Below are 13,293 nucleotides of genomic sequence, written 5' to 3'. Positions count from 1 at the left end.
CAACGAGCAACAAATCAACGCCAGAAAGAAATCCAATAGTCAAAGAAACAAATTGACCAAAAAGATGCAATGCAGAAAGAAACGAATGCGATCAACAAGATGCAACGAGGAAAAGAAACTCCGATCGAAACCCTAACTAAGATGCGACGGCGGGTGGCTGGCATGCTCGCACGCGGCGAGGCTCCTCCGCTTCCCGGTCCGAGGCTGTCTCCGCTTTCCTCTTTCTGGACCCAGAGCTTGTAGTCGGCGCCTTCGGGCCGCGCTCCATGATCTTATTGAGAAGTATAAATCACTGTGACCTGTTCAACATCTGACGAATTGAAGTGCAAGAGGAAGGCTTGTACAGTTCTTTTTGGGTTGTTGTAGCCTTGTTGTCTTAGCTTTTTTCCTGTCTTTTTAGTTCTGTCATTATTTCGACACTCTTATATGTTCGAGATCAAGCCGTGTTGGGCTGAGCTTCGTGTGGCAGCATAGTGGCGACAGGATTCTTTGTTCCCCATGCATCATACACATTACAGTGACATATATACTTGTATCTAAATGGCTGGAAGTAGCATACTGCTGTTTTCATTGGTAAAGAAGGAGAAAGTCACATTACCTAGATCCAAGTCAAATACTGAAAGTATTAGCGTTTGGGGGCTGTGCATGCATTTATGCTGTTTGGCTCTAGACGTGAGACTGAGCATGCTTTTCGTGTACTTGCATGTCCATGAGAAGGTAGTTCGTGCTTTCACAGTTTATGGTGCTGGTTTGGATGACCTGAAGATGACTGTGCGGCCTGAGCTTGTTTCTAGAACTTTGTTTCCGAGTCAGCTTTGTGCGTCTATGTTAATGGGATCATGTTTCCACTTTAAAAGAGATTGTTGTAAAAAATCACTTGCCCCGACTAGAATTGATAATTATCTGATGATAAAATGTAAATACAGTTTAGTGATCTGTTATGTTAACTATTGTTTCAGGTCAGAGTTAAAGAATTAGACTAAGTTGAACAATAAGGATCTTAGAACACATTAAAATATTCTTTATTAATAATCATGAAAAAACCATTACATAAGAATTCTAAAGTGTATTGTTTTGGCGTAATAGGCCAGACTAGACCTTATACCTAAGCTAAGAAATATAAGAATCCACAAGACTAACAAGAAAAAAAAAATCGGTGAAAGAAGAATGGTTTGCAATGCGAGAAATGAAAAAGAAAAGATTTCAGAGAAAAATCAAATAAAGGACAAACTATGCAATGCAAGAGAACATATTATCACCCAAGAAGAAGGGGAAAAAATGCAAATCGAAAAAAAACCGATCGAGAAGAAAGGCGACGAAAAAACAAACAAACAACTATGCAAGAAACGAGGAGAAATTTTTTTATATGTTTTATTGAGAAGATGCAATGCCTTTTTTTTTGAAGATGCAATGTTTTTTTATGAAGATGCAATTTTTTTTAAAGAAGATGACGCAATGCCTTTTTTTTTTGAAGATGCAATGTTTTATTTTAAAGAAGACAATGCAAGAATAATAACTAGGCGACCATGAAACACTATAAAAAAAAACTTAACTCCAAATCCCAGTTAAGAAAGTAGGCAACGATAAACATTTTTTTTTAAAGAAGGTAACTCCAAATCCTAATTAGGAAACCAAAGAGCAAATAAATCGAAAAACTGCAGCAGAGAAAGCAAGAAATCGATGCCAAAAAGAAATGCAATGGTGTAAGAAACAAATTGACCAAAAAGATGCAATGCAGAAAGAAGCGAATCGATCAACAAGATGCAATGAGGAAAAGAAACTCCGATCAAATTAAGATGCGACGGCGGGCAGCTGGCATGCTCGCACGCAGCGAGGCTTCTTCTCTTCCCGGTCTGGGGCCGTTTCTGCTTTCCTCTTTTGCGATCCAGAGCTTGCACTGGGTGGCTTGGGGCCGCGCTCCATGACCTTGAAGAAGCGTTGGAACTCCTCGGCGCCGATGAAGATGCGGTAGTCAACAGCCCGGAGGAAGAGCAATTCGAGTCGGGAAATCTCGCTAGCCCGGATCGACTTGTCGGAGCAGATCTGGAATGCCTCGACCCGCCTCTCAAAATGCCTAGGGCTGATGAATTTGGCCCCGAGCAGGACGGCGACGGAGACAAGGCGGTGCGCGGTGGCCGGCTCGACAAGGATCCCGGCGTCGCGCGCGGCGCGGGTGCGCATGAAGCGGGCGAGGTAGGCCCCTGCCAGGACGTACACCGCGCCGTCGAACAAGTAATTGGACCGCTGGATGCGTACCAGGAACTCGGAGATCGGGACGGCCGGGGTCGCGCCGCCGCGGAACGCCCGGACGAGGTCGTTCTCGGCCGGCTTGGAGGCGGCGTCGGCGAAGTGGCGGGACTCGAAGTCCACGAGCGCGGCGAGGAGGCGGATCGTCCTGGGAGTGCCGTTGGCGTCGAGGCGCAGGACGGCCTCCGCCGAAGCCATGGCGATCGATCGACGAGCTTGGGGTGTGCACGGGGGTTTCGAGCGAAAATTAGGGTTTCCGCTCTTTTCGCGCGAGAGACGAGAGTTGGTATGGCTGGCGGCTGGAGATACGTAGGTATATATGTATCTACAGGAATACTTGTTCGGGTCGGACTCGTACGCGTATTTCCTTTATTTCGAACCGACTTCGGTACAGACAGATCGTGTACAGGTTTGACTACGCGTTTTTAGTTTCCTTCTTTTGTTCTTTCGGTTTTCGAATCTACTTCGGTACAACGAGGTCGGTACATATACCAATTTGGCAGTCAGCCCAATTGCCCAAATGGGCTGCACACAACTTTTAAGATATGAAACAAGGCCATTTTCATTGATAAAGAAGAAAGCGGCCGATTTAACTGGTCAAAAACCGATACAAATGCACCAATATCGTCATGGGACACGATAATATTAGGCATAAACCCCGACGGACCTAGCCAAATGCCAACAGTCGGCCACACACGCCAACGAGAGACAGCTCCGACTTGGTCGTCGAGCATCACAAGAGAACTATGATGGGCTTGCGCCGACCGAATCGTCCTCCACACCACTGGTTGCTGGTCATCGTTGCTGCAGGGGCACACTCCACCATAGCTCCGACTCCACAGCTCCACAGCGAAGCACGAGAAGACCTGTCAGACACGCCGGTAACCGACTATCGAAGCCCAAGCCGCGACCCAAACTCTGCTTGACGCCTCATCATTGCCAAATTGCCCGTAGCGCCCCAAGCGAGGCAACTCAACAACCATCCATCCTCGAGTCCCCAAGACGAAGCCCACTCTGAGACGATGCCCTCAAAAGGGAGAGAGACGCAGAAGCGCCTCCATCGTCCGATCCCAAGGATCCGAGGTTTCCCTCCGAAGGAAAAACTCCGAGGTGACGAGAGGAGCCTTGACCGGTGCTTCCAAGAAAGTCAACGGAACCCACAGGTGCCGCCGTCACCAATCCGGACCAAAGCCTGGACAAGGATTTCTCCTAGGATCCTTCACCTCGAACCACCGGGCTACCAGGCGACGAACTGCAACCGCACATCCGCAACCAAGAGCGCCACAACACCGCCTCCCTGCCGCTGCCAAGCCCCAACGGATCCAAGATGGATCGATCTGGGCCGACAGCACAACCACCCAAGCCACCACCTCTCCAACCGACGCCGCCACACCGCTGGCCTAGCCAAACGCAGGGATTGTAGCTTGGAGCTCCAGATCCGCCACGCAGGAGGCTCCCTGGGCCAGCCGGCAGCGACGTCACCCGGTGGCCGAAGTTGCCGGCCACCATCCACGGGGACGCACCGCAGCACGTCACCGCGGCCACCACCCGAGCTTCCGCCACCGAAGCGTCGTCGGCTCCCCCGGGGCCGCCGCCCTGGCCTCCACGCGCAGGTCAGCCCACCGCCGCCTCACCCGGCAGATCTAGCCACCAGCGCCGCGCAGGAGAGAACCCCCCCACCTTCGGCGGTGGGGCCCGCCGCCGCGGCATAGGCCGGCGGCAGCGGTGGCGCCGGATAGACATGGAGGGGGGCGCGGGTTTGGGGGCTAGGGTTTCTCCCTGGCGCCGCGTGAGGAGCGATGCGAGGGGGTCGGTCGAGTGCTATACGGCGACGGTTACTTAGCCTCCATTTGATTACTATCTGGTTGTCTTTTCAAAAAGAAATCTATTCTTTTTAGAAGAAAATGGCATAGCCCTGAAACTAGATCCTTACAATGTTTTACACCTAGATTATTAGTTTTTCCACCACCACTCACTGACACAGAAATAAAAACTTTAGTGAGACAAAGTTTAAGAACCAAAACCAGCAGCTAACTCTGCATTACACTTTTTATGCTAGCTAGGGGAAAAGATCAGAACCTAGGTAAGACTCTAAACCCTTCACCACCACTTATAAGTTGTAATAAAAAATTATTTTTAGTAATAAAATTGCTGATCACATAACTATATTACAATTACTTTAAAAACAACTTCCGCGATAGCTGCCGGGCGAGGCGTGAGGATCTTCTCCCCGGGCCGTCTCCGAGGAAGCCGTGGAAGAGGAGGACTCCCCCCTTCAGTGGTTTGCTGTAGCGCATATTGCGCCGTCCGCTTCACGCAAGGAACACCGACCAACCAACAACAAAAGTGGTTGATCGTCCAGCTGGAGATCGGCCGTGAGGGAGAGGTGATTGGGGATGAGGCTCTTGAGGCCTACCTCCGCTACTTCGAGGAGAAGACGATGACGTCTGAGCACCTGACGGCCTGCTTGGCCCTGTTTGGGTGGCAAGCGAGCGCTCTCCCCTTGGTTGACAGCGCGACATGGATGTTGTTGTTTAGTGTGTGTTTGTGGTTCTTCTCTTAGCGCCTTTGTATCATGTCAGACATGCACTTCTCGATCTTAGTGTGGAATATCCGTGGTCTTAACTCCCTGGCTCGTTGTGATTCCATTTTTCATGTGGTCTCCCTTCCGAGGGCTAGTGTGGTGTGCTTCCAGGAGATGAAGCTGAAGGTAGTCTCTCGCACCATGGTGGACCGGTGCCTTGGCAGGGAGTTCGACTTCTTCTTCTTCCTCCCTGCTGATGGCACCCGTGGAGGTATCGTCCTCGCCTTGAAGTATGTCGTGGTCTCGCTCTCCAACCCCCACTACTCCGACAACGCCATCATTGCGCGGGTTGGTGGTCCGGGTTCCCTGGGTTGGTGGCTCATCGAGGTTTATGGTCCGCAGTCGGATGCAGACAAGTGCTTTTTCCTCCAGGAGCTGAAGGACATCAGGGACCTTCACCCTGGCCCGTGGGCAGTGGCTGGTGATTTTAGTCTCATTGTTGATGCCGCGGACAAGAACAACGCCAACCTCAATAGGTGCATGATGGGCAAGTTTCGGCGCCTCCTCTCTGAGCTGGACTTGAAGGAGATATATCTCAATGGGCGTCGCTACACGTGGTCTAATGAACGGGAGCGAGTGACCCTAGAGTGGCTCGACAGAGTCTTCTCCACCGTGGACTGGGAGGTGACCTTCCCCTCCTCTTTCCTGTCGGCCTTGAGTTCATCCACCTCAGAACATTGCCCCCTACTCCTCAGTCTGACAATGGAGATGAGATTGATGCGGCGTTTCCGTTTTGAGGCTTTCTAGCCAAAGGTGGATGGTTTCCTAGAGACGGTGGAGCTTAGGGTGCCTGGTCGGCGGGCCTGGCCATCGCCAACCCTTTCAAGCGGTTGGCCGCCAAACTGACAGCCACTGCCAAGGCCTTGACCTGCTGGAACTACCAGTTCATTGGCAGTAATAAGAAGCAGATCCTGATCGCTAATGAGCTCATCCTGAGGTTGGACGTGGAGATGGAATCGAGGCCGCTCTTGACAGAGGAGAGAGGCTTTAGGAAACTTCTCAAACGCAAGCTCTTGGGTTTGGCTTCACTGGAGCACACGATTGCTGGGAAGCGGTCGCGTATCACGTGGCTTGTAGAGGGAGATGCTTGCACCAAGTTCTTCCACCTTCACGCGAACCATCATCGCCGCAAGAACTTCATTTCCCATCTTAAAGTGGATGGCGTGCTTGTCTCGGGCCAGGACGATAAAGTTGACGCAGTGGATGCCTTCTAGGGTGACCTACTGGGGTCCGCTCCGGACCGCCCCTACTCGCTGGACTTGGATTACTTTGGTGTGCGGTTGCACGACCTGTCCCAGCTTGAAGATCCCTTCTCCGGAGAGGAGGTGTGGGCTGTCTTGCGTTCCCAGGAGTTAGATAAGGCGTCGGGGCCGGATGGCTTTTCTGCTCGCTTCTATGTGGATTGTTGGACATCATTAAGCCATATGTCATGGCGGCCTTCCAGGCCTTGTGGAGCGGCGACTGCATGGGCTGCATGCGGCCAATCGGGCCTTGGTTTCCCTCCCGCCGAAGCATGTCGACGCGATGGAGGTAAAGGATTTTTGGCCTATTAGCCTGATTCGCAGTGGGGCGAAGCTGATGGACAAGGTCCTCTCTTCCTGACTGGCGCCGCGTATGGCGAAGATCGTGGGGCCTCGATAGAGTGCGTTCATCCGTGGGCGTTTCCTTCATGACAACTTCCAGTTGGTGCATTGCATGGCTCGGAAGCTTTATGCGGTGAAGTGGGATGTCATCCTCCTGAAGTGCGGCATCACCAAAACTTTCGACATAGTGGATTGGGCTTTCCTATTAGAGGTGTTGGCCAAGCTCGGCATTGACGAGTTAATCCCTCGTCATCGGGCAGAGGTGGATCGCCATGGTTTGTGGCTTTCTTGGAACCGCTTCTACGCGGGTTGTGGTTAATGGGGTGCCCGACAGTTTGATCTTCAACCACCGCGGGCTCCGCCAGGGGGATCCCCGCTCCCCCTCCTCTTCGACGCGGTTATGTACATCCTCCACCTCTTGATTGAGAGAGAGCAGCCGAGAGTGGCTTGCTCACAGACTTGGCAACTAGTGGCATCCGGCATCGCACATCCATGTGTACCGACGATGTGGTCACCTTTGTTCGCCCTACGAGGATGGACCTACTCACCTGTGCCGCCATCGTGGAAGACTTTGGGGCGGCGTCAGGTCTGTGCACTAACTTGGCCAAGTGCTCTCTCCACCCTATTTGTTGCCAGCCCGAACAAGTGGAGTTAGCGCACCAGATCCTTGGCTGCGAATTTGCGTCTTTCTCTTTCAAGTATTTGGGCTTGCCACTTAGCTTGAGGAAGCCAACGGCGGCACAACTACAACCTTTGGTGGATAGTGCAGCCAGCCGGTTGCCCCCGTGGTGTGTGAAGCTCCTCAACCGGCGGTAGGACCATCTTGGTTCAGACCATGCTCAGTGCGTTTCTAGTGCATGCCATGATGTCGCTGGGTATCCCCCCAAGGTCTTGGAAGCGCTCCTGAAGATTTGTCGAGCCTTCCCGTGGAAAGGGCGGCAGGAGATCAATGGCGGGCATTACCTTGTTGCGTGGGATAAGGTGGCCTCCCCCAAGGCCCCAAGTGTTTGGGCGGCTTAGGCTTCCCCAATATCAAACTCCTAAATCTTGCCCTTCGTTGTAGATGGGCGTCGCTCAAGAGAGTGGATCCCACAAAGGCATGGGCGGAGCTCGACATCCAGTTGCCTAGCCTGTGTACTGCAATTTTTGACGCAACCACCTGCTATGTGCTCGGCAATGGGGTGCATGCCAGGTTTGGGACTGATCGTTGGCTCAACGGGGACAAGGTGACGAACATTGTGCCAAACGTGGTAAAGATGTTCTCCCGGAGGCGAGCCAACTCCCACTCGGTCAAGGATAATCTGAATGGGCTGTGGTTGAGGGATGTAGGGTCGGATTTGGGGAGTGACACCATAGTGGAGTTCTTCCTTGTGGATATAGTTTTATTAGTACTACTTCACAATTTCAGACAAAATATTTCATGTCGAGTGATCTATGAAGTTTATCATCCACAAACCACATGCTGACTGGGGAAGATTACGAATGTTGTAATATCCCACATATACTTCTTTTTAAAAGAATATTCAATTATAATATTACCACCTATGTTTTCTTACTAGTATATGGAGTTAATAATGGTGGCTGTAAAATAAACTCACCGCGTCATCCCCCACCCCCACTCTCTTCCCGATTTTTCTTTTAAATAATATAATATAATTTCTTTAATAAATTTTACAAGTAATATACGATTTTAATTTTTTCCAGTTTTAAAACCCGCTCGGCTGGCAGGCTGCCGATCGTCTAGCTAAAATTAGTTGGTTTGGAGGATTAATTGATTGGATACCCAATCCGCATAATCTTTCAAAATCACTGCTTCTACGACGATTGGCGTAAAGGCATGATTAGTTCCACGAATCTAATGCGGCTCCCGCAGTCCCAAAGCGCTCCGAAAGAGATTTGGGGCGTGTCAGACAAAATTTCGTTTAGAGCCGCGCGCCCCAAAGGGCCTTTTCATCCGGCGCTGCCCAATACTGTGTTCGGCGGTCCGAGTCTATCCCCGCTTCATAGAGGATGCTCCGGGCACGACAGGTACAACGAAATGCGAGGCGAAGAGACGTGGGCCCGACCTTTCAGCGTCACGGAAGTCTAAATCCCCGTCGCTTCCCTCTGGTCAAGCTAATGGCGCCCAGCTTTCTTAGGCGATGCAGTGATGCGTCTCGTCGTGCATGGCTGCGTGGCAATCCGCGCCGGCATTTATTGTGGCCAACGCCCCGCTGCCGCTTCGCCTGCCGCCGTTGTACACTAAGAGCGCCCCTCCTTCCTTCCCCATCCCAATCTCGCCGCTCCAATCTCTCGCCGCTCTCAATCTCTTCCTCCCTCGCCGCACCAAGCTCGTCGCTCCCAATGTCGTCGTCCCACAAGAGTGCCACGGCGAGCGGCTTCGGCCGCGGCAACCTCACCGTGGCGGAGGCGTGGGCGTTGTACCGCGCGGGATATCCTGTCCCGTCGGACATGCGCCTGTCAAGCAGCGGCGGGTGGGGGATGGCCGTCAACAGCGTCGGCGTCCCGCCACCGCCGCCGCAGGGCATGGAACGCTGGAGGGACGCGATCATGACCCGGCGGGCTCGCCTCACCGTCGAGGAGCGCGCCGATCCTACCTGGTCGCCCACCAGCAATGATGCCTGGTGGGCGGACTACTTCAAGGCGCAACACGATGCCGAGATGAACAGCACCACCGGCCTTATCGGCCGGCAGAACACCTGGAACAGGGAGGGGCGCCTCCGCTTCTAGGGCGTTGCCAGACGCACCCGGGAGAAAGTCGTCGACGACATCCATAACGGCGCACCCAGGATGGAGATGCCGTTGTCGCCGCCACCATCTCCTACGCCCGCAGCACGCTGGCAGACAAGGAGGACTTACTCGTCCTCCTCCAACTCTTCTTCGTCAGGGCCGGCGTGATCGGCGCCTTTGTCGCACCGCGCCGCGCCCTACACCGTGCCTAAGAGCGAGGTGAAGGATGAGCCGGAGTTCGCGATGCCGCCCGTCAATCCGAGGCGCAGCCGGCAGTAGCACAGGCGCGCCGGCGGCGCCCTCCTCATCCCGAAGATGGAGGTGAACGAGGAGCAGGATGACGAGGAAGCCGTGAAGGCGGCGCAGCTAGCGGAGTACGAGCGCCAGCAACGCCTCATCGCCAGCAGCGACGACATCGACGACTGTCCAGGGTTGCACGCGGCATTTGCGGCGTCGCTGAACGACAAGGACGTCTAGAGGGGCGACCTCGACTTGGCGATCGCAATGTCAATCCACGACACCGGGAAGCCACTCGTCGACCTCACCGACGACAGCGAGGTTGGACCAAGCGGCGCGATGAAGGACGAGCCCGACGAGCGCGGCAAGCAGGACGTCGTCGTCGACGACATGTCTAACTTCCACCGGTACTACGACCCCTCTGGCCTCCCCAAGTACTACTAGATTAGAGTTTAGTCTAAATTTCATCGAATTTCGTTCAAATCTATGTAATATATAGCAAGTTTGAATGAATTTAGTTATTTTTCTTAAATTTTAAAAATCTGAAGTTTGGTTTGACACGAACGAAATATATCCCAAAACCATAAATGTGGCGCTGTAGCTCTTACCACATGCATGTACTAGTGCCTGTATGGACCGGTCGATTAGAGCATCTCCAGCAGGCGCGCTATATCGCGACGCGCTAAAAGTAAGAATCTGCGCGCGGTAAACCGTTGCCGCGTGCCGGAGCGATTTCTTCCCCGCCGGGTGCGCCATTTTGCAGCGCGCGTTGGCGCGGTAAAATAGCACCTCCGCCGGACGCGCCATTTTGCAGCGCGCGGGCGCGGCGCAAACAACAAACAAGTATGCATCCAACAAGATCAAACAATATATAAAAATTCACAATTAAATTGTACCATCCAAATACAATACATTGTTCACAACAATACTTCACACCAAATACAACACGTCCAACATACAACAATACAACACGTTTTTCATACAATACAACACATAGTTTTCAAACAAATACAACAAATATGCAACTATTGTTGTCCATTCCAATTCCACCATTCTTCCATGAGATCTTTGTGAAGCTCATCATGTGTGTCGTTGCACCGAATGGCATGGTATGAGGCAATGAATCGGGCAATCCTATGTGCGGACCTCCTCACTTGCACGGGAACCCCCATCAAGTCGTAGTGGGTATGATCCACATCTTTTCCGTGATCATCATCTATAATCATGTTGTGCATGATTACACACGCGGTCATGATATACCAAAGGCACTCTTGATCCCAAAATCTAGCCGGTCATCTAACAATGGCAAATTGGGCTTGCAAAATCCCAAATGCTCTCTCTACATTTTTCCTAGCCGCCGCTTGTGCACTGTGGAATTGAGTTTGCTTCTTACCTTTTGGTTGAATAATTGGCTTCACAAATGTTTGCCACCTTGGATATATGCCGTCGGCGAGGAAGTAGCCATAGTTGTACTTGTGGCCATTTGCTTCAAACTCCACCAATGGACTTTCCCGCATTGCAAGTTGATGACCCACAAGTATAGGGGATCGCAAAAGTCTTCGAGGGAAGTATTACCCAATTTATTGATTCGACACAAGGGGAGACAAAGAATACTTGTAAGCCTTAACAGCGGAGTTGTCAATTCAGCTGCACCTGGAAACAGACTTGCTCGCAAGAGTTTATCAGTAGTAACAGTTTTATAGCAGTAGGAATAGTAAAATAACAGCAGCGGTGAAATAAAGACAGCAGTAGTGATTATAGTAAACAGCAGGATTAAAATACTGTAGGCACGAGGATGGAATAACGGGCGTTGCATGGATGAGAGAAACTCATGTAACAATCAAAGCAGAGCATTTGCAGATAATAATAAAACGGTATCCAAGTACTAATCAATCAATAGGCATGTGTTCCATATTTAGTCGTACGTGCTCGCAATGAGAAACTTGCACAACATCTTTTGTCCTACCAGCCGGTGGCAGCCGGGCCTCTAGGGAAACTACTGGAAATTAAGGTACTCCTTTTAATAGAGTACCGGAGCAAAGCATTAACACTCCGTGAACACATGTTATCCTCACATCACTACCATCCCCTCCGGTTGTCCCGATTTCTGTCACTTCGGGGCCATTGGTTCCGGACAGCGACATGTGTATACAACTTGCGGGTAAGATCATAAACAACGAATATCTTCATGAATCAATAACATGTTCAGATCTGAGATCATGGCACTCGGGCCCTAGTGACAAGCATTAAGCATAACAAGTTGCAACAATATCATAAAAGTGACATCTACGGATACTAGGCACTATGCCCTAACAATCTTATGACTATTACATGACCAATCTCATCCAATCCCTACCATCCCCTTCAGCCTACAGCGGGGGAATTACTCACACATGGATGGGGGAAACATGGCTGGTCGATGGAGAGGCGTTGGCGGTGAAGATCTCCTCCAATTCCCCGTCCCGGCGGAGTGCCAGAACGGAGACTTCTGGCTCCCGCGACGGAGTTTCGCGATGTGGCGGCTCTCTGGAGGGTTTCGGCGACTTCAACTTCTCCCCGTGCGTTTTTAGGTCGAACCCGATGAGTAGTCCGAAGGGGGCGTCGGAGGCCAGCCGAGGGGGCCACACCATAGGGCCGCACGGCCCCCCCTAGGCCGCGCCGCCTTATGGTGTGGGGCCCTCGGGCCTCCACCTCTCTTGCCCTTCCGGCTCCGTCGATATTCCGGTAAAATAGGGCCTTCGCATAAATTCCGAGGATTTTCCCGAAAGTTGGATTTCGCACAAAAACGAGACACCAGAGCGGTTCTGCTGAAAACAGCGTTAGTCCGTGTTAGTTGTATCCAAAATACACAAATTAGAGGCAAAACAATAGCAAAAGTGTTCGGGAAAGTAGATACGTTTTGGACGTATCAACTCCCCCAAGCTTAGCTTATTGCTTGTCCTCAAGCAATTCAGTTAACAATCGAGCGATAAAAGAACTTTCACGAACACATTTGCTCATATGATGTATATATTCTCATGCTATGGCTAATACTTAAGCAGTTCATAATGAGATACATGCAAATAAGATCATCGAACAGCTATGTCAATCATGGAGAGGTACCAACAATTAATAATAAGCACCATGAATCATGTATATAAGCAGGATTGCAATGTTCATAAGAGAATATGATAAAGTGGTATCTCGCTTGCCTGTATTTGATCGGCAAAACATAAATGCCGAGGCACCTCTGGAGTTCATAGAAAGACTAGAAGTAGTGATTGTCAAAGATAAAAGCATCAAAGTTATACCACAATCAATCATATTTTGAGACAAGCATATTATACTAAGAATGACAGTTGTGCTCTCAAGATAGTGCTCAAAGAAAGAATGGAGACACAACATAAAAGTAAAAGATTGACCCTTCGCGAGAGGGAAGCAGGGATTAACATGCGCTAGAGCTTTTCATTTGTAAAGCAGGAGTAAAATTATTTTGAGAGGTGTTTGTTGTTGTCAACGAATGGTAATGGGTACACTAACTACCTCATCAACCGGACTCACAAGAGCGGCTCCCATTTTATTTATTTTTGGGTGGCACTCCTTCCAACCTTTCTTTCACAAACCATGGCTAACCGAATCCTCGGGTGCCCGCCAACAATCACATACCATGAAGGAGTGCCTTTTTATTTAAGTTTTATTATGATGATGACACTCCCCCAACCTTTGCTTACACAAGCCATGGCTAACCGAATCTTCGGGTGCCGTCCAACAATCACAAACCATGGAGGAGTGTCTATTTAAGTTAATTAATTCGGGACTGGGAATCCCATTGCCAGCTCTTTTCGCAAAATTATTGGATAAGCGGATGTGCCACTAGTCCATATGAGAATCCGTCAAAAGTAAATGACAAGGTTGAAAGCTAAACACCACATA

The 13,293-nt window shown here is 50.7% G+C and overlaps 1 protein-coding gene across 1 annotated transcript; it reads right to left on the bottom strand.

The window, feature by feature from the left end:
• Positions 1-1,791: 1,791 nt before the first annotated feature.
• LOC124647681 lies at positions 1,792-2,445 on the bottom strand. Its single transcript, XM_047187585.1, has one exon. It carries the CDS (start codon positions 2,443-2,445, stop codon positions 1,792-1,794), a length of 654 nt encoding a protein of 217 aa, XP_047043541.1.
• Between the last annotated feature and the right edge of the window lie 10,848 nt (positions 2,446-13,293).

Source organism: Lolium rigidum, chromosome 4, assembly GCF_022539505.1.
Source record: "Lolium rigidum isolate FL_2022 chromosome 4, APGP_CSIRO_Lrig_0.1, whole genome shotgun sequence".
NCBI classification, from domain to species: domain Eukaryota; kingdom Viridiplantae; phylum Streptophyta; class Magnoliopsida; order Poales; family Poaceae; genus Lolium; species Lolium rigidum.
Note: the sequence above shows the minus strand (reverse complement) of the source record. Positions and strands in the feature narration are given on the sequence as shown.

Bases quoted from the DNA above. Each gene is read 5' to 3' on its own strand.
- LOC124647681 (XM_047187585.1), bottom strand. From the start codon at position 2,445: ATGGCTTCGGCGGAGGCCGTCCTGCGCCTCGACGCCAACGGCACTCCC.